The sequence below is a fragment of the Cucumis sativus genome, chromosome 6 (genome assembly GCF_000004075.3).
Source record: "Cucumis sativus cultivar 9930 chromosome 6, Cucumber_9930_V3, whole genome shotgun sequence".
In the NCBI taxonomy this organism is placed as follows: Eukaryota; Viridiplantae; Streptophyta; class Magnoliopsida; order Cucurbitales; family Cucurbitaceae; genus Cucumis; species Cucumis sativus.
The window spans coordinates 4,706,854-4,727,664 of record NC_026660.2 but is presented as its reverse complement, the minus strand read 5'-3'; the positions used below and the strand labels follow the sequence as shown (position 1 = coordinate 4,727,664).

At 34.3% G+C, this 20,811-nt stretch overlaps 3 protein-coding genes across 4 annotated transcripts; 1 reads left to right on the top strand and 2 right to left on the bottom strand.

Annotated features, from left to right (window-relative positions):
* Positions 1 to 137: 137 nt before the first annotated feature.
* LOC101206253 (AP-5 complex subunit mu) lies at positions 138 to 5,600 on the bottom strand. Its single transcript, XM_004144915.3, has 8 exons — positions 5,326 to 5,600; positions 4,846 to 4,992; positions 3,742 to 4,050; positions 3,364 to 3,644; positions 2,347 to 3,242; positions 1,773 to 1,829; positions 914 to 961; positions 138 to 605 (listed from the first exon to the last, which is right to left on the bottom strand). Exons 1-8 carry the CDS (start codon positions 5,391 to 5,393, stop codon positions 534 to 536), a joined length of 1,878 nt encoding a protein of 625 aa, XP_004144963.1. The 5' UTR covers positions 5,394 to 5,600; the 3' UTR covers positions 138 to 533.
* Positions 5,601 to 6,878: 1,278 nt separating this feature from the next.
* Positions 6,879 to 12,310, bottom strand: LOC101216664 (F-box/LRR-repeat protein 4). Its single transcript, XM_004144914.3, has 8 exons — positions 11,948 to 12,310; positions 10,998 to 11,228; positions 9,761 to 10,167; positions 9,261 to 9,446; positions 8,822 to 9,014; positions 8,231 to 8,307; positions 8,016 to 8,166; positions 6,879 to 7,613 (listed from the first exon to the last, which is right to left on the bottom strand). Exons 1-8 carry the CDS (start codon positions 12,212 to 12,214, stop codon positions 7,317 to 7,319), a joined length of 1,809 nt encoding a protein of 602 aa, XP_004144962.1. The 5' UTR covers positions 12,215 to 12,310; the 3' UTR covers positions 6,879 to 7,316.
* Positions 12,311 to 15,767: 3,457 nt separating this feature from the next.
* On the top strand, positions 15,768 to 20,231 carry LOC101216176 (calcium-binding protein 39). 2 transcript variants are annotated; one of them, XM_004144912.3, is made up of 12 exons: positions 15,768 to 16,202; positions 16,337 to 16,501; positions 16,592 to 16,710; positions 16,982 to 17,056; positions 17,864 to 17,957; positions 18,061 to 18,120; positions 18,498 to 18,563; positions 18,651 to 18,749; positions 18,863 to 18,907; positions 19,590 to 19,692; positions 19,788 to 19,893; positions 19,977 to 20,231. In XM_004144912.3, exons 1-11 carry the CDS (start codon positions 16,080 to 16,082, stop codon positions 19,865 to 19,867), a joined length of 1,029 nt encoding a protein of 342 aa, XP_004144960.1. In that variant the 5' UTR covers positions 15,768 to 16,079; the 3' UTR covers positions 19,868 to 19,893; positions 19,977 to 20,231. The 2 variants fall into 2 exon arrangements, with proteins under 2 accessions (XP_004144960.1, XP_011656644.1); XM_011658342.2 differs by having other exon boundaries at positions 19,788 to 20,215.
* Positions 20,232 to 20,811: the final 580 nt, after the last annotated feature.

Sequence of the window (20,811 nt, the reverse complement as noted above, 5' to 3'; positions counted from 1 at the left end):
GTCATCTCTTTTTCAAGAGCATAAATTTTTCTATCAAGATAGATAAGAGAATGCAATAACAATTCAGAATACCACAAAAATGAATAGTAACCTAACGCAAGAATCGGTGTTTTCTAGAACTCATATTGGTGCACTAATGCTAAAACCATTCTAGTATGCATCTCAAAAGTCAAAAGCCCAGGGCCTTCAACAAAGCAAGACATCTATTTGGACCCCCTAATTACATTGTGCACGTTTCGGTGAAATAAATTTTAAATAAAGTGCAAACGAGAATTGTGTAACAAAGACTACAAAGTGATGAGTGCAAAATTCTGCTCACCGGAAAGATATACCCACAGAATTCTGCTGCGGGGAATTGTTCATTGACTGGTGTGACAAATAACAAATGGTGTAATTCAACAAGAATATACATGTCCCTATTAGCACAAACATGGAAGATTTTCGTAACAGTAAAGTGGAGAAATAACGGAACCGAAATAGACTGGTCGCCACCTAAAATCACTAGAACTGTGTAATAGAGTGGCATGTACCAGCTATATTGTTTCTGAGGCAACAGACGGGCACTTATCCAAGGTGTTCCACAAAATGTAATCCCCTGAGGTAACCTGTGCATTTCAAGAATTAAATGAATAGGTTAACAAATGTTTTTACAAACTTAATAAACAGGAACCCGACAATATTATAGCAAACAGACAAGAAGTGCTTTTCATTTCATTATAGGGGAAAAAAATTTAGCTTTGCACGTTTAAAGTGCTGTGTGATGGAAGCTTATACGTTGAGTTGTAGAACAGAGAAAAGAAGGTATTCCGGGTTTTCTTTTTTCTTTTTTTTTAATATTATTATTATTATTATATTGCCATATGAAAACGAAAACAAAAAGAAAACAAAAGCCCGCCATGGTAAAATTACAAACCTGGGTTGAAAATTCAACTGGAGCTTTAACAGCTGGATAAATGCTAACCTGAACGAGCAGAAAAATTTGAAGAGTTTAGGAACATATATTATTTTCAGTTCCATATGGTATAAAAGACAAACAGAAAATAAGCTAATTCGTGTGCAAAAAAGGGGAAGATCTTCGTTCAAGAGTAAATATTGGGGGCATTATTGGAGAGGCAAAATGGATGTCAAGAAATTATAAGAGTCGTAACAGGAGGAAGATTGAAGATTGAAGATTGAAGATTGAAGATGAAGAAAAAACCATTTTACAACTCAACTAAATCTAAGGGGAGGAAAGTTTTTTTTCCTTCTATTTTTATAGAAGACCAGCACTGATTAAGAAAAAACGAAGAATAAAGGGCATATAAAAGAAACAAGGCCCACAAGCAGTAGTAACCCTACAGAAAAGGACTCCAACCAAGCAAAATAAAACTCAGCAAATAATTGCAGAAAATTTTTGTCACCACAACCAGAGAACGTTGAGGAGAAAAGTAACTGTACTTCCGTTGTTTGGTAACCTTATGGTGTAGTTGAATTAGAATGCCACGAACAAAAATGAATAGAGATTCAACAAATATAAACATGTGATGTGGCTATCAGAAAATGCTGAAAATGTACTTAAGAACGGGTGGAATAAATCTGGGAAGCAAGCTTTATGCACCCTAAAACAACTCCATGTGCGTCAACCTACATCTAAAATCATACTAGTTTAACATATATACGTATTGGTAGATACATGCATTCAACAGTCTGATCCATCACACGAGTGCTGGAACTACATGTGGCCTAGCTTAATAAACCAGAATGAGATTTGCAAAGCGGGATCAGAAACTCACAGATTTAGGATCAACAGATATTCCTGATAACGATGCCCCTAAAATCTTGAACGATACCTGAGATCAGAATCAACAGAAAAAGTGTTTCAGACAACCTGCTATAAACTATATTTCAAATCGGAACCAGCCAACCCATCATTAATCCTACAAATAGGTTATGGAACATGCATTGCCTTTAAACACATGAGAAATAACAAAAGAAAAAGAGCACCTTCCTTCTCAGCAGAATTTCCATGTAGGTAGACAAAAAATTCCAACATACCATCAGACAAGCACAGATTGGTTGGACATTTCACTTATACACAAGAAGATAATTATATAAAAATCATTTTCTGATGCCTTGAATTTTTAATATGATCTAAAGGCAAGAACAAGATGCAGAAGGTTTCATGCCATGGATTCCAAAGTAAATGATAATGATAGGAAACACAACGTCATTCAACGTAACAGGAGAATGCAAGCATGGTTACTTTATGATAAGATTTAACTTCGAACTCTGTTTAGAAAAAAAAGAACTAACTTCAAACTTTCAGCAAAGAAATGTTATAATTCTCAATAGTATAAAAGAGTTTACCTTGGCATAATTGTAAGCCTGCCAGCAAAATGGCTCCTCTAGTTCGACTGGAGGAAGATCCTTGTTCATTTTTTCCATTAAAAATTCCTCAATGTTGACCACATTGCTTGCAGTTTCAGCCTCGACATCACTATCTACCTCTTCTACACTAGGAGTGACAGGACTTGAAGAATGCAATCTTTGGATTTGCCAGGGTGCAAACCTAATTGTTCCAGGAAAAGTTGCCTCAATACTTTTTCCCAAGAGCCCTCGTCCACTTGCTAAAATTTTCCACTCGACTGAATGTTCAGTAGTGGAAACTGTTCCAATTGAAGGAGTTCCATCGAAAGATACGATCCTTCTTCTAGGGAAAGGCATAGTCACAGTACAGAACTCCATACACAGAGGAGCTTTATAACCTTCCATCAAACACAACTTGAACAAAAAAGCACCTTTATCCTCAGAGACCATGGATAATTGATAAAATCCTTTAACAGGAGGCCCAGCAGCACATACCGCCTGATAACGCATTAAAACAAAATTACCAAGTGGGGGAGAAAACATCACAGCTTGCTTATCTATACCATGTTCAGGAACTTGGGCACAAGGATGGAATGATAAGCCCTCAATGCGAGCCTTATTTGACCCTGCTAAGGGGAAGGAAACATCAGGCAACCCTTCTAATTCAGCTCGACAATTTATTTGACCAGAAACTGATATTTTATCTGGAATCTCATCCCTGTCATACATAGCTGCATTAATGATCTCATGAATTGTAAGTATCACTCTCTGCTTCCCTTTATACAGATATGGCTTCCATGCTGGTTGTTTAACATCAGCAGGAGGCGGATCTGATGAGGAAAAACCATTTACTTTGATAGAAGATATATTGGTATAGCTGAGATCCAAGGGTGTTCCTAGCATATAATTAACACCAAAAAAAGAAAAGAAAAAAAAGAGGCCAGTCAGATACATGAACCTGCACGAGCAAAGTAATAAATTTTGAAAAAGCGATATAGAGTAGTACCAAATACCAACCAAAGGGCATTGAACTGCTTATGAAAGATCTAAGTGCATCTTTATCCAAAGGCCTAGGGGCATCTGAATTAAGAGCTCCTGCCACAGTATTGGTAGAAGGATTGACAGATGAGCTGGGAGAAGCTACAGGTTTTGCCCTAGCAGAGATTCCTGATATTCCCATGCTACCTGTTAATGAATCCAATAAACCTCCCACAGATGGAGATGCACTGACGAGGACATCCGGTTCAACAGCATCACCAGTGATTACATCACCAATAGCAAGTGCAACCATGAATGCCCTGCAGAAAAATTATAAAACTCGTCTACTTCAGGGCCTTCGAAATAATGAAGATGGTATTCTACTCCTAATATAATAGAGCAAATAACTTACATTACCCTGTGATGGAAGGAAGATCAAGCAGGAGGGAGGATAAGGAACTTTCTGCTCCAATAGCACTTCCACAATCAGATCTTTTGCACAAACTTGCATAATGTTTTATGTGCTGTGGTTCAACTAAGGGCAATACAAGAATGGAATAATGGCTCTTTATGTTCAATATTAGGGGCCATAGAAAGATACTACTCTCTTCTTCTTTCTTCACATGAAGTCCAATGATATGGCGTGTAATAGGGTCATCAACCCAAGAATCACTTCCCTCATATGACTGAATAACACGAATACCAAACCCACAAGCAGATCCCTCTCTGTACAAAGATGGAAAATTGATAGCAATGAAGGGAGAGAAGGATGAAAGGAATAGAAAGCACTCATAAAATGTGAGCATCAATACTCAAGAACTTTTTACGACCATTAATCCTTTTGTGCCGAACTTTGCAGGAAATAACAACTTATAACAGTATATTTCCATTAATTTGTATCATAGTTAGCCTTCATCAAAAGCAACAACAGAGTACTTTGTGCGAATAAGATCAAACTGCACACTCAATGATGACAAAGATTGGCATTTACTAAGTCATGAAACCATCAGCACCAGTAAATCTACTGCTAGTGATATGGCATTACAAGATGATAAAGACATGTAACTTGTGAGAAGAAGATCACGCCACACACTTAATGATAACAAAGAATTGTACAACTACATCCTGAAACCAGTGGTGCCAGCAAATCAACTACAAGTGATAGATTGACATTACAATATGTGCTAACAAAGACCAGTGAGAAAAATATTACACAACACACTTAGTGATGAAAGCGGCTCGTATTTAGTACATTCTGAAACCAGTTACACCAGAAAATCTACTCTGTGTTAGATTGATATAAATTTAGCAAAGTTGTGTTTAGACTAAGATCACACCAAACACCAAATGATCACAAAGATTTGCGAGAGATTGATATTTCATTTGACATACATCACAAAAACGACACCAAAATCTAGTACATTAGACTACAACTAGGCCATCGACTTCGTAGAAATAAAAGAACAAATTAACTTCCTAACGAGTTTTCTAACAAGAAAACTGAAAATAATCTCAACTAACCTCTTCTTTCTCTCAACAAATGCAGCAGCTAACTCCGAATCATTAGGAAGTACCGGAGACACGTCAGATGCGATGTCGTCAGAATTACATCTATCATTCTCGATCTTGCATGCAGTTCGCCACCGCCTCTCTACCACTGGAAACCTCCTGTAAAGAAACGCCAATAGAAGAAGGAATTAGATAATCAAATAAATATGAAACCGGAACATTAGGCTACTGAATTATGAAGAAACCAGCATTATTGCACCAGAAACATCAAAATTAAAAGCTAAGGAAGTAATTCTTCATCGATGTACAAAAAAGCATCGATAATCCGAAAAGAAAACAAACGAACGAACGAATTCAAAAATGACAAAAAACAATAGAGCGATTCAATTGCAAAGCTAAAGAAATTAAAAATGAAAGTAAAAGAAAGAAAATTCTAAAGAACATCGATTCTAGTTCATGCGGTCGAGGAAAACCAGATGAGGAAGAGAGAACCTGGAGAAAATAACAGCGTCGAAGTTGCTGAAGATCCAAATGGCTCTGATGCCGCAACCATCAGGCATAGCTTCTTCTCCGCGACGGATGCTCAAGCTCAATAACTACCGGTTAGAAGAATGGACGGAGGTGACTGGGAAGCTGTGCTGTGTATTGGAAAATGGGAAATTCAGTAATTCTTTTGGGTCAAAACGTTTTTGTAAGACCCGGGAGGGATAAAAGAAAAACAACTCCAAATTAAAATTTAAAAGGAAATTCCGAATTTGAAGAAATATTTTTAGAGCATAAAAATTTTAAGAAAATTGTTTGGGTGAGAAACTTAGCCACAACGTAGAAGCTCATGTATCTTCAATCTGAAAATTTGTTATGAGCTTATCAGCTTCTACTGTGATTAAGCTTAGATTGCTTTCGAAGGCTAATCAGATCTGAAAACATAAATTAGATAAATGTTTTGCTTAAGAAAACGATCGTATACAGCCCATTTGAAATCTCTATAAATAAAATAAATACCAAAATTGAGAACATGAAAATTGCTATGAAGCCCTTGAAAGATGAAAGACCTTGAAAATTAAAACTTCATTTGATTCTAAAGACTAGAAGTGTGATTGATCTCAACTACACAACTTTCTAAGGTTAAAAACTTAAGTGTATAGCTCCCTACATTTTGTTCAACGTTGAAGAAACATAAGAAAGAATATATAGTTTCCTAACTTTCTAAAATTAAGAACAACCTTGAGAAAGAACTATACCACAATACTAAATTTCTCCAAAAAATTCATCAATTTTCTTAGTTTAAGAAATAAACTCGACTTGAATAGTTTAATTTGTATATATGTAGAAAATAGATTAACATTAAAAATTGCAACCCGGTTCCAAGAGAGAAAAAATAATCCATCAAACTAGAATCTCATTAATTATAATAACAAGGGTAGAAAATTCTTACAAATAATTTTCAAGAAATTCTCAAAATAAAAAAATATATATTGAAATTATTTACAAACTAAAAAAACATCAGATAGATTTTGTAATTAGTTTCAAATGCTAGGTTTAAAACTACCCCTTCCGTGCTTTTAAATTTATTTTCCTCTTAAGAACATTTTTTCTAGACGTTGATTTAGTTGTCATGACTAAAAGAGCAAATTTTACTTGCTAATTTAGTATAGATAAATACCATAAGAACCACGAGATACCAAGAAAATTGAGTAAAAGATGTAGTCGGATCCCAAATTTCAAAAATCAAATCATGGATATCAGGAGATATGTCCTAGAAGCAATTAACCATGTTAGTCAGGACCTGACAATCTGAGAAAATGGTACAAGATGATGCAAACGCACCAAAGCCTCGGGGCACCTAAAGGAGTATCGATAATGATTTTTGAAACCATACAATGCAGAAAATATGTGGACTCGGTCATCCAAGAGCACACAACCATGGCAACAGGAATCCATTCTTACACATTTATGTTGCAAACAGTGTGTTAAACAAAAAAGAAAGTCTCAATTAGGATATTTATTTGAAACAAAGAGCAAAGGTTAAACATACTCGTGGAACAATTATAATAGATGATAAAAATAATAATAATAAGATTTCCCCTGGGCTAAAAGAACTTACTTTGTTACAATTATATAAATTAGTTTGTTACTACAAAGTCAAGACCACCTACTTGAAGCTTACTCTGAGCTCTTCTCGGCCTCAATTGGGTTCAAATCACCCCAACGGGACATTCTCGCTAAACTGCCGGATTTTTCTTAAATTCACATCAGAATTGTCCCTTAATTAGGCTGATGCTCCTCTATACAAATATTATCAACGAGGTTTAATCAAGCTCTGTCAATATTTCTCTTTTGACAAAAGCATGTTCCTCTTCTTATTTAAGAACTACAACTGAACATACAGCACAAAATAACCTCAAAGGCCAACTGAAAAGTAAAACCATCACAAATTCAAATCGATTTGCTGAAATTAGGTGTCACCAGCACGAGAATAAGTTCTAGAGATCCACGCAAAGGTATGAAATAACTGAACCAGCACGTCGCTTTGTTCTCTCACTCACCTTCCATTTCTCAATGAGAATTTTCTTTATGCTGGGGCAGCTAGAAACGACAGTGGCAACTCCAGCTGCAGAAATACCTGGACAGTAGACCATGTGACAGGATTCGAGCATGGTGCACCACTTCACTAGATGCATTACACCCGCATCAGTTATTTGGTGACAGTGAGACAATACCACATCCTTGAGCAATGGGCAGCCTTCGCCTAACTCAGCCATTGCCATATCACCCAAGTTCTGTCCAATAACATTAAAAATGTTGGGATAAAAGATCTAATTTTAGTGATAAACTAATTGGATGAATTTTGACCATATAATGGTGTATAGGGATTGGACAAATTACAATATGGTCACTTATTTCCAAGTTGATAAATGCATTGTGGTGCAGCGTCCAGGGAAATTTTCTTGTAGTAACACTTAAATGGAATTAATGTGTGTATAATTGTAATTCTAGCAATTGTGAAGCTTTAGTTCAGGAACAAGGATGAAAGGAGAACTTACAAATGTATATACCAATGCATTACTTGGTAACATCAAATGAAAGAGGCCTGTGCTTAAAAATGATTTTAAGTTTAAGGTGTTTATAGTCCCCTAGATATTTATTTCAAACTGGCATTCAAAGAGAAGCAAGGGGCATACCTCAAGAACGCTTACATCCAAGTAACTCAACTGGGGACAACCTCTAGCGATGGCTGCAATTCCCTCGTCACCAATACGATGGCACCCACTAACGTTCAGCTGATGAAGGGAACAACCCTTACCAATGGCAATAAGTGCCTCATCACCAACCCTAAAAGTTAAAATCATAAGGATTAAGACAAAAAGAAAAGTTTTCTGAGATTAAAAAATTGTACCTATCACAAAATCTGACGCTCAAATCTGTGAGGAATTTGCAATTCTCGCCAATAGCAATGATTCCTGCATTCCCAACCTAGTATATAAAGAAATAACTTGATTAATAGTTAGTTCCCTTCCTTCCCACTTGAATGTCAATATTTGAGGCAGGGTAGATTGATAAATCCAAGCCACATACAACTTGTTTTACCAAGTGAGGGTCTGATGCTTTCTACACATAGTATTCGTAAAGTACTAGACAGATACAAATATGGAAGAAGATCAAATACTACAGTAAAGGAAAGTTAATGTTGGCAGTCAACATTAATATCCATAGATAAAATTGTCGAAAATTTTTCAGTTCACTGATGGGAACACCAAATTTGCAAAGTATCACTCAAACAATATGAAGATGAAATTGTTGTTCTTCACTTCTTTTTGAAAATTAATAAACTTGGTTAGCCATCCTGCTGAAAACTCAACCCAAAGATGCAACGAACAACATAACAACAATCAAACAAAAATATAATTTTTTAACAAAACAAAAATTATAACGGATAACAATGATGAATGTGAAGTCACAAAAAAAGAGGGGAGAGAGAGAAAGAGACCTCATAACATCGACGAATATGGAGTTTCTTCAAATTTCTGCATCCCTTGGCTATGCCACATATCGCTTCATCTCCAATTTTTGCGCAATCTACCAAGTGAAGCGCTTGTAAGAACTTGCAGCTTTGACCAACTCCGAGAAGACCAGAGTTAACAATCTTTTGGCAGTACAGCAAAGCCAATTCAGTGAGTTGGCTGAAAAAAAGGAACAATGAAGAGATTCAAAATAAAACAATAAAAATGAGATAATCAACAGTGGAAAAAATCACTGTGATTAAATGGAAGTGACCCGTAATGACCCATACAAACAATTGCCAAGAACAAGAATAGCTCTACAAGAAATCCCACAGCAAGGAAGCCAGCAAGAATTGCAGATAATAAATCTAGAAACATTTGAATACTCTAAAAAGACTGTCCAAAGGAATTGTAAAGAAACAATACGGGCAAGATTTTGCGATGGATTCAAGTCCCATGGTCCCAATGTTGTGGCAGCCGTTCACTTCAAGATGTGTTAGTCCTTTACAACCAGCTGCAACAGCTTCCAAGCCCATATCGCTCAGGAAATAGCAATCACTTAGAGTGAGATTTTTTAACTTCTTGCAGCCTACTCCAATGGCACGTAAACCCCTGAATCATCATTAAAAGAATGTGGGAGAGTAAATAAATGAAAAATGTGAAGATCAAGATTCTTCCTGATGCTAGTACTGTCAACCATTAATACACATTTAATTTTGACAAAAATATCAGATATAGTGTTCCGTTCTCGATGAAGTCATGCTGTATGTATATCCCTATGTTAAATCAAGGAGATAAATCCCAAAAGACAAATTCCCTTGACTTCAAATTTAACAGCTCAAAAGAAGGTTTAATTATCACAAAAATGAGGTCTCCATGTTGAGGGAGAGAATGAGTTCCTATTTTTCTATTTAAAAGAATCTTACTTGTCGGTAAATTCCTGGAAGCTGTATAAAGCCAACAACTCTAGAGAAGGACATAAGGAGCCTACAGCTACCAAAGCTTCATCCGTGACATTTGTACACTGTAGCTTCAAAACTTTCAGATGCGGGCAGCCTTGAGCTACAGAAAGCACCCCTTTGTTGTGGATAACTTCTGAATCAAGCGACAACACCTCAAGGTATTTGCAGTGCACACCCACAGATTCTAATGAGACGTCCGTTATTTTGGTACAAGCTGCAATACCAAATGCTTTCAATGATTTCCCAGAACCACGGGCTAATGCAACCAAACCGGCATCAGTCAATCCTTCGCAAAAACGTAGATTTACATCTTCAAGTTGTTTACAGAATTCCCCAACTGCAGCTACACCTTGGTCCCCAACATAGCAGCCCTATATCAGAGTTAAATAAGTACATCTCAGAAAGGACATCGACTCATAGTAACCAATCTTGAGATAAAGAAGCATAGGTGAAACACATTGGGGAAACCACGATTATAATCGATAGAAGCATCTAAACAGGAAGTCTTAAAATAAATTCCGATTCAGAAAAGCTAGACTTCAGCTGCAACTCCAGATGAATAAAACCCATTTCATTACAAGATTTCAGTCTAAAGCCAGACTCATACATTGGCTACACAGCTATCCTACTAGAATTAAAAGCTATTAACCACATAAGAGAACAGATTCTATAATTGGCAGAACTTGAACAAGTGAAGATCATATATAGGCAGGTTGTGCCATCTGCCTTTTCTGAAGCCATTTGGATGTCTAAAACTCTAAATGACACAATGCAAGGGCACATCCCAAACCAAGATAGCCACCTTCCTACCTTAGAACACAATGACATAATTGTACAATCCATGGAACAGATCCTGTTCAAGTAAGATCGTGATGGCCACCTTTCTACCTATGATATTAATTACCTATCTCTTTGTTGTCCCCAAATGATTAGGTGTCACCCTGCACGGACATGATAGTTAAGCAAAACAATAAGGTAAAAAGAGAAGGAAAAGCACAAGGCACGCCTACTACCATGCATGAATTTCAAAAAGATAGTTGGCGAGCACAGTAGATTTTTGCAACAGTAACAAACTAGGGACATGAGTCTCAATTATATATGAGCTTTTAAATGAGAAAATGATCTTTAAATGTATCACAAGGTATCATTTCTATTAAAATTGACGTTCCACTGTGTTCCTTATTCGTAAATTAAGAATTACCTGTAGCTCCAGTGACTTCAAAAATCTACACTTCTCAGCTAGGGATGTCAAACCGTGACTTGAAATATTAGAGCACCAAATTAAGCTTAGTTTCTCGAGGTTTGGAAAACCTACGGAGAGAGCAATTAGCCCAGCATCTGACAGACAAGAAGAATCCAACACACCTTCAGCCCCAGTATTATCAGCTCCATGGTATGGCAAACGCGTGGCTTCTTTGCGACGTCTTCTTCTCTGCATAAAAATTTCGAATAAAACTCTCAAAAATCTTTGTGATGCTTTGGTTGAATTTGATCCTTGATTTATTAATTTCATTAAATTAAATCTTCAACTCGGACGGGCAGTGAAATTAATACCCTCTCCTCGAGATTTTTTTAAAAAAAGGTGATAACAACAACAACCAGAAAAGAAGAAGAAACTAATCAATACATCAAACAGAACTCAAACAAAACGATTCTTTGCCGCAACAATAATTAGTACCCAAAAAGTAGAACATGTCACGCCAAGCTATACATCTGGAAGATAGCAACTTAAACAAGCAAGGGTAATTTCATTCGAGTAGCTATTAAATTTTGAAGTTGCACACAACTTAAAAATCATTTCACCTCCCTGAATAAAACTGTTTCTTGAGCGCTAGTATAACTTCACATAATGACCTAAATACAACGCGTACAATCACTCTGTGTAAAATTGAACCATTCTGCCGATTACTTTCTCCTTATCCTCTGACCTAAATTCACAAAATGTATTATTATTATTCTAGTTCAGTCTCCAGAGTGCTTGATACGAGAATCAAAGTTTTCAATTGCACACAATACAATCATAAAATCAAATCAACACGCAAATTCCATTGGTGAAAACATCAAAACTAAAAAAAAAAAAGAAAAAAAAGCATCATCCGAAAACCTAAATGTATTTCAAGGGGAGAATTGAAGTGAACGTTGATTCCTTACTGGATGAAGGGAAAAAGAAATGGCCAATCGCTCGTCAATGTGGACATTTCTGACATTGACAAAACGGCGAGCAAGGAGCTGAACAAAGAGGTCGGGACTACCGGTTGCACCGATTCGTAGGGTGGTCCGGCTGAGGCGCTCGAGCTTGAGCCAACGCCGGCAAACGAGAGAACAAGCATCGCGACTAAGCTTCGAGTCAAGGCACCGGAAGATCTCAACGATCAACTCATCAGGAAGAACCGTATTGATCCAATCGTGGCCTCGCATTTTGTATGAAGAACTTCCAATCTCTTCGTCGGTGAAATTTGAGAGCGAAATTTGTTGGCTTCAGGGAGAAGCAGTCATAAATACCGGGGAGGGAAATCGGAGGAAGGGCTTTATAGTTGGAGGAACGGTGGAGTCGGCGGTTTCATTGGCGAAGGAAATAGTTGATTTACTATAATACCCCTTGTCTATATTGATAACTGCCATTCAAGCAACGTGTCCACGTGTCTTGCCTCGTAATTTTCCTTTCGGCCCAAATCTTTTACCCAAATCGTTCATTTGAAAAACTATTGGATTTTTATTTAAAGTGTTTTTTAAAGGTTTGTCAAATATTTCATTTAAAAAAAAAAATGATTCGTTTTTTAAATTAAACATATGATTTGGAAGAAGTGTATTGGGTGAAATTAAACTTTGTTATATTGATGATTATTGTGAATACAATCTCTAATATTTACTCATTTGATGTTTTATTTCAATACAATCTCTGGTATTTACTCGTTTGATGTTTTCTCTTACTCGTTTGATGTTTTCCCTTAATACAATATCTGGTATTTACATGTTTTCTCTCAATACAATCTCTGGTATTTACATGCTTTCTCTTAATACAATCTCTGGTATTTACATGCTTTCTCTCAATACAATCTCTGGTATTTACATGCTTTCTCTCAATACAATCTATAGTATTTACTCATTTAATGTTTTCTTTCAATACAATCTCTAGTATTTATTCATTTGATGCTTTCTCTCAATACAATTTATAGTATTTACTCATTTGATGCTTTCTCTCAATACAATTTATGGTATTTACTCATTTGATGCTTTCTCTCAATACAATCTATGGTATTTACTCATTTGATGTTTTCTCTTAATACAATCTATAGTACTTACTCATTTTATGTTTTCTCTTAATACAATCTATAGTATTTACTCATTTGATGTATTCTCTCGATACAATCTCTAATATTTACTCATTTGATGCCATCTCTCGAATACAACTTAAAAACTTAAAATTTCATAATCTTCGGTCTTTAGGATGTTGTAGTTGCAAGTCTTGATATTCGATATTTAGGATGTTGTAGTTGCAAGTTTTGATCTTCGGTCTTTAGGATGTTGTAGTTGCGATATTTGAGACTCAGTCTTATGGAATTCATGGTATTTACTCGAAGTTGATAAGAAGTTTGAATATTCAATTCTCCAGTGCTTCAATTCTTCCTTCAACCAAAGACATCCACAAATGAATGACAAATGTCTCTATTTATAGAGAAATTTTGTGGGCTTTAGGTGGGCTTTGACCCATTACTTGTTGGGCTTAGGCTTGGACCTATTTGCCTTATTGGGTTTTGACTTGGGCTTGGACCCATTTGCTTTATTGGACTTGGATTCAACTGCTTGTTGAGTTTGGACTTTGACTAATCTGTTTATTGGACTTGAATTGAGTTTGATTGAGTAAACTTAATTATCAAAATCCAATAAAATTTAATTATTGAATATTTGTTGTGATGATGTGGTAGAATTTAATTGGTCAAAAATTTTTGTTCAACATTCACATTTTTAGTTTTAATTCAATTAAAGAATAAGCGTATTTAAAAAAAAATAATGATCATATGTAACTACATCTTCTACACCCCTTCATTTATCGCTAATAATATTTACCTTCCTACAACCTCTTCATTTATCACGTTTGTGAATGAAAGCATGATGATTTTTAAAAATAACAATTGTTTACATTGATTATGTTACTGAGAATTGTGAGATTAATTAATTTGTAGAATATCTAAATAAAATTCTTAATAGATAAACCTATCATGATTTTTAAAAGTAATAATGATTTACGTTGATTACGTTACGAATAATTATGAGTTTAATTGACTCATAGTTTCACATATTGTTTGTCGAAAAAAGTTTAAATACAATATATAGATTGATGCAATGAACCTCGAAGTTTGAGGGGTAAAAATAAATTGATATTTGCAAGTTACCAAGAGTGTTCCTTTTTTTGTCATTTACAAGTCAGCAAACGTTTAAATGTGTGATAATATTAGAGACGATGTTAGGAGTATGAGTTTCGAATTATGTTAGAATCCTTGAAATTTTTAGGAACTCATAACAAACATTGCTTCAAATGTGTATTGTGAAAGTTTAGATTAGATTTATTCGTGATTAGATTGAAAAAAATAATAAGTAAAAAGCGATCTCCATAGTTAATTGTTTTTTTAAAATAGTTATTAAGGTTGATTTTTGATTTTAGCAATATGTGAGAATTTATGTGTTCATGCAACTAAAATTAATTTTAAAAAACCATTTACTTTTGTTGTTTTCCATTTTTCAAATTAATCATAATACCATGTATTTCATTATTTTCTTTTTATCTACTTCTTTACATGTTTTTTAAAATCAAGTCAAATTTTAAAAACTAAAAAAATCTTTTAACTCTTTTACTTTTAACTTTGATTGAGAATTAACACATCTAACAATGGTAAGATATTGGAAAAGAATAGACATATATTTAAAAAATTAAAGTTAAAAACTAAATTTTTAAAAATAGACTTTAATTGGGTTTTTTTAAAATTTACATTTCATAGAAAAAACTTTATTTGATAGAAAACCTTGTCAGTTTTTCTAATTTTTTTATTATATTAAAGTTATTTTTTTATTGCAATCATAGAGGGAGAAGGAGAACATTCGTCTATCGTATCCCATATAATATTCAATAAAAACATGTAATGTGTTAGAGGTTTTAACAAATATAAAATTATTTTTATTTAAAAAATAACAAAATATCTTTTATATATTTAGGATAATTAATTTCGACATCAAATGATAATATATTCTTTAAATGTTTCATTTAAATAAAAATATAAAAAATATTCCTTATATAAGATATTTTTTATATTTAAAAATATTTTATCAAGTTCTTTTTTACTCCATCGTCAATAAATAAAGCATGAATTCGTATTTGAAGATTCTCATTAAATCGTTATAACTTTTGAATCTCAATAACATAGATGGTTTGTGTGTTATTTGTTTGCTTTGTTATGTTTGGTGGGAGGATATTTATTATTTCATCTATTTTTCGTAAAGTGATAATTTTTTAAAAAGAAAATAAGAGTTATTATATGGTTTATATAAAAGGGAATGCACAATATTAAAAACCTCACTATCTATCACATAGACAGTAAGGTGTGTTTGTCATAAAAAGTCGAGAAATAGGATTCGTGAACTCCATTTTTTTTGTTAAAAAAATTGGTGGGTCTTGCTACCAACAAATATCAATTTGATATCTTATAAACTTTTACGGTATGTATCACTTTAGAAACTTTATAATTTTTTGCTCGTCCTCGATTCACTAATGGCTCAATCAAAACATAAATTACTAAATTTTTCTATATTTAAAATTTAAAAATATTTTCAAACAATTTTTTAAATTTAAAACAATTACCCATTTATTAAAAAAAAGGAACATATACGGTACGACAATCGTTAGGTCAAACCGATACATCGAAAAGCTGGGAACGAACGACGTCGCTTCAGTTTCTGTACACCATCCTACTCCTATTCATTGCGAAACACCCCGCGTTGTTCTTCCCTCGTCCAGTTCCATCGTTGATTTCGTAATCATACGCCATAATTGGGAACAATAAAGCAACGTTTTATCTTTTGCATTTGTTTGATTATTAAAATTAAACAAAAGAAAAAATGTGAATGTTTGGTTGAAGATTCCGTCAGAAAATTTCACACGAACGATTGAATACACAGAAGCTTTACGACGAAGAACGTCGCTTCAGCTAATTCTCTACAATTCAACGAAGATCGCTAGGGCAAACGTTGAGGAACCACGGAACAAGTAATTTGATCTCGGCTCTCGATCATGTCGTTCTCATTCTTCAAGCCATCGAGGCCTAAAACCCCTCAAGAGGTTGCCAAATTCATCAAGGATAGCCTTATGGCTCTCGATACCAAAACCGTCGTTGAAGTTAGAGCTCTTGAGAAGGTTAGTTTCATTTCCTCAAATTTCCGGTCGAGGATAATTTGGAGTTACATTTAGGTTTACGGGAATTGTTTGATGGAATTCTTTTGTTTTTGAATTGGAGGTTGTTTAAATGTATGAATGATCCTTTGCTTCAGGCTATGGAAGAAGTTGAGAAGAATTTTGTTACTATGAGATGTATGCTCATTGGAGACGCGGAGGTTGAACCCAATGCGGATCAAGTTTTACAGCTAACACAGGAAATATGTAAAGAGTGTGTTATCGATCTTCTAATCCATAAATTGCCTGTTCTGGGATGGGAAGTGAGTTATATCTTACATTTCTAACAGTTGATTGCTGGGCAGAATGTTCATCTTAATCAACCTTTGATTGACGATGTTTTTTAAATGTAGGCAAGAAAGGACCTTGTCAATTGTTGGTCCATATTGTTGAAACAAAAGGTTGCCTCCACTTATTGTTGTGTACAGTACATTGAGAACCATTTGGAGTTGTTAGACTTTCTCGTTGTGTGGTAAGTTCAAGGATACCTCTTTCTGGAGTAGTTTGTTTATCGTAGAAGAGTCAAGTCGTGAATAATTTATCTGCTGAATAGGGAGATTCATAGGCAAGAGTAATTATTTCTCTTGCAGACAATGGTATTATTTTGTAGGTGGCTTTATTTCATTGACCAACTTATACTATTTAACTGCTAAGATCATTTCACGGAATGTTCAGATTAGTACTAAGTTCAGTACTACCGTCTCCAGTCTGCTTACAGCTTTCCTTATACCTGTTACATGCAGCTATGACAACAAAGAAATTGCTGTGAACTGTGGAAATATGTTGAGGGAATGCATCAAATTTCCAACACTTGCAAAGTAAGATGCATGTTCTTTTACCATTAAGGTTTCATCAATGTGGTATAGTTGATGGTGCTACTTTGCTCTTCAATAAAAGTTTGATGCTACATTAGAATTTAGGTAAGAAATTTCTATAGCTCCATATAAAGCCTTGGTTGACAAGATTACAAAGAAGTATTATACAATTTTGGAAGTGCAAGCACTCATTGCTCATTCTATGGACATGTTTGTACACACCAGTAACTTTAGTTCATATTTTTAGCATTTTTGTATCCTTGAATTTGGGGGCCCAAAGCCATCACATGGCAATTGCTGGATAGGCACTTACTAATACTATCATTCCTTCATATTTAATAAATCTATAACGTAATTGCATAACAGCAGATCCTGTTTGTATTCTAAATTGTCATAGCGCTCAAGATCTCTATTTGATTTTCATGTTTCTTAAACCCATTTTCTGAAATTGTTGAACATGCCCCTCTTTTAGAATCAATTACCTTATGAATTTGAACTAAAGATTACCCATGTGACATCATTTAGGGAACTTAACAAAGTGATTTTCCAGTCATTAAAAGTTATGGAGGCGAGACTCTTGTTGGAAAATTATTCAATGTGGCATGACAGCCACCCTCTAAATCATTAGATGAGTGGTGAAATTGTATCTTTTAGTTTCACCTCTATATTGAAAAATGCAAAGCCCTTGGCCACATTGTACCAACCTCATTTAATAATCTTTCCTTTTAGCGGTAGACGAGGAAGCTCATATTTCAGTTTATAAGAGGGAAGTTCATTTCTTCACAGTTTATTTTTGTAGTGATTTCTCAGGTACATATTGGAGTCTGCAAGTTTTGAATTGTTCTTTAAGTTTGTGGAGTTACCTAATTTTGATGTTGCATCGGATGCATTTTCTACTTTTAAGGTTAGACATAAGTTTCTGTATAGTATATACATAACCCAAAATGCATTAGATTGGAATACCCATTGTGCAAACAGTAAACTTGAAACAAGTACATTTCTGGCAGGACCTGCTTACAAAACATCCTGATATAGTTTCCGACTTCTTGAGCTCTCATTATGATGAGGTATATTGCTTCTTCTTCTTCACTTTTACCTTCACTTTTAGCCCTTAAATTTTGTCATTTTGAACGACTTAATCCTCATACTTTCATTTGTTTCGTCTTCATTCCTTCATAAATAGATTGATTTAGTCCCAATGTTAATTAAAAGCGACATGATCCAAGGATTAGATTTCCAAATTGGCCTTTATAGTGTTTCAAAATATCAACAGTTCTATTTTATGATATTGTTTAGACCCATGGTTGTCTGGAATCAAGATATAGATTAGCCTGTTTCCCTGAGATTATCTTCTCTCGATACGGAACCTTCACCCACAAAGTTGTTTCTTTTTTATATCGCTAACTCCATTTCTTTGTTCATATAATGAGATATTATTTTCCAGTTCTTTGACAGATATGAAGCACTCTTGACATCTTCCAATTATGTAACTAGAAGGCAGTCATTGAAGGTGAGTGGCTCTATTAATCTCCTTTTATATGAGTAAATACCTAACTATACAATGTTATACTGAAAAATGTTTTCTTTTTGAGTTTAGCTTCTATCAGAATTTTTATTGGAATCTCCGAATTCCCAAATAATGAAGCGTTACATTCTAGAAATTCGGAACTTGAAAGTAATGATGACTCTATTAAAGGTAATGATTGGTAGAATGCTTTTAGTGTTTATTCAATTTGTCAAACATTTGGTGCAAATATTATTTACCATGGATGTTCAAGCCTTTTTCATATTCTTGGTTTTTTCAAGCAGGATTCCAGCAAGAACATCCAACTGTCTGCTTTCCACATATTCAAGGTATTGTATGCAGCTTTTATTGGAGTTCGGTATTCTTAACTCATTCAAAATCTATTACCATCGAATTTGCCTTTTCTTTGCATTATGCTGGTCTAGCAACCTGCCGGCTGCAGCACTCTTTAAATGGTTCAACCTGACAGTAGTGACCTTAACCATATCAAACTTCAATAGACGTTTAGATTTTAAACATTTAAAATGTATGTGTGTGTGTGTACATAAAATGTATTACGAAAATTCAAAATTTGTAAAGATGAATAAGTGGAGAACAATTAACAAGGACCTATAATTGTTCCCAAATAAGCCATACTCACAAAAAAAAGTTAGCCAACCAAGTGTCTAATATAGTCAATTGCTTCTCGATTGAATTGAGTGAAGGTTCATCCTGGAGACTTGGATTAAGAAATTTTGGAGCACTTTAAGCGCTTGCTAACAGAAACTCCTTTTCAAATAGATGTGAACCAGTCTGATTTCTTTCAATTTGATGATGACCGTAATGTTAACTGCAAATAGAAATATTTACAACAAGAAGGCAATTGGTTTACATGGTTAAAATCAATTTTTAATTTGAGATGGTCTGTGGATCATGCTTACTTAACATTCTTTGGGTCACCATTTCCCCGTCTCATTGGACAATATGTGATCATGCCTATATTTTGGATAAGTTTGTCCAATTCTTTTGCAGGTTTTTGTTGCAAATCCTAATAAGCCACGCGAAATCAAGCTTATTCTGACGAAAAACCACGAAAAGCTTCTGGAATTGCTTCACAATCTTTCTCCTGGGAAAGGTTGTTATAGTTTAAAAGTGGCAAAGCATTGCTGTCACATTCTATGCTCCCTTCTTATTAGCTTAAAAATGGCAATGTTATGTTTGCTTTTACAGGTGCTGAGGACGAACAGTTCGAAGAAGAAAAAGAGTTGATAATCAAAGAAATCGAGAGAGTTGCACGGATGCATCGTTAATTCGTTTCTTCCACGCTATATGTTGAGTGAGTTTCCATCTAAAATGCATTGAGATATTTGATTATTGTCAAAGTTCAAGTTATTAATGTATACATATTTCTGCTTTTAGCGTATGCCATTTCCATCCATCCATGATCCAAATGTACTGTCAAACAACATTGTTGCAAATTGAGGGGTGTCTGTAATTAATATTGCGTGAAAAGGCACTATTCAACTAAGAAATGCCATTTTGTGTTCATCTTTAAAGTATCAACTGTTCAGCAAACTTTCTTATATGACAAATGCTTTTCATTTTTTTCTTGGGGGGTTGTTAAACTGTGAATCTAAGTCCTCCAACTTTCAGAAGTATTTTGTTGATTTTAAACTAATTGGTGACTTATTGACTGTGATTCTGTATCTAATAATGGAGCATGCTGAATTTAATTGATTTATTAGATATTAGTTTGAATTTTTTGTTTAATAAAATCTTTAACTCCTCAAATTTGTGTCTACACTTTGTAAAATTTAAATTTAAAGTATTTCAAAAGTTCGTTGTCAATTTAGTTTAGTTGCGTTCAAATTCACTTTTCCAAACATAAAAATTGTTTGTGATGTAATTCAGATATTGGACTTCAGATTTTAAAATATAAAATTCTATTAATATTAAATAAAGATAAAAATGTCAAGAAATACATGTAATACAGTAAACTTTACATTTTTTTAGTTAAAATGTGTTGTAATATATTAAATTATATAACACTGTAAAATGTATTTTCAGGTTCATTGACCCAACCATTAAAATATGGATTGAGTTGTCATTTCTAAGTAACAAACAACCTTTTTTTTTTTACCTCATTTTCTTCAATTATATATAAAAACATTTCTAATCTAAAATCAACAAAAAAAAAACTAAAATTTTTTAATTCAACCCTAATAGGATTATTGGATTATTGAGGTTAATCTTA

What these genes read in the sequence shown, in the direction of transcription:
- LOC101216176 (XM_004144912.3), top strand. Translation starts at nt 16,080, where the DNA reads ATGTCGTTCTCATTCTTCAAGCCATCGAGGCCTAAAACCCCTCAAGAG. An exon ending in TGCCTGTTCTGGGATGGGAA is followed by an intron (nt 16,502 to 16,591) that starts GTGAGTTATATC and finishes TTTTAAATGTAG; the next exon opens with GCAAGAAAGGACCTTGTCAA. An exon ending in CTAGAAGGCAGTCATTGAAG is followed by an intron (nt 18,564 to 18,650) that starts GTGAGTGGCTCT and finishes TTTTGAGTTTAG; the next exon opens with CTTCTATCAGAATTTTTATT.
- LOC101216664 (XM_004144914.3), bottom strand. Translation starts at nt 12,214, where the DNA reads ATGCGAGGCCACGATTGGATCAATACGGTTCTTCCTGATGAGTTGATC. An exon ending in TTTCTTTTTCCCTTCATCCA is followed by an intron (nt 11,229 to 11,947) that starts GTAAGGAATCAA and finishes ATTTTTATGCAG; the next exon opens with AGAAGAAGACGTCGCAAAGA. An exon ending in TGAAGTCACTGGAGCTACAG is followed by an intron (nt 10,168 to 10,997) that starts GTAATTCTTAAT and finishes ACTCTGATATAG; the next exon opens with GGCTGCTATGTTGGGGACCA.
- LOC101206253 (XM_004144915.3), bottom strand. Translation starts at nt 5,393, where the DNA reads ATGCCTGATGGTTGCGGCATCAGAGCCATTTGGATCTTCAGCAACTTC. An exon ending in AAGCAGTTCAATGCCCTTTG is followed by an intron (nt 3,243 to 3,363) that starts GTTGGTATTTGG and finishes ATTATATGCTAG; the next exon opens with GAACACCCTTGGATCTCAGC. An exon ending in TATCTGTTGATCCTAAATCT is followed by an intron (nt 962 to 1,772) that starts GTGAGTTTCTGA and finishes CTGCTCGTTCAG; the next exon opens with GTTAGCATTTATCCAGCTGT.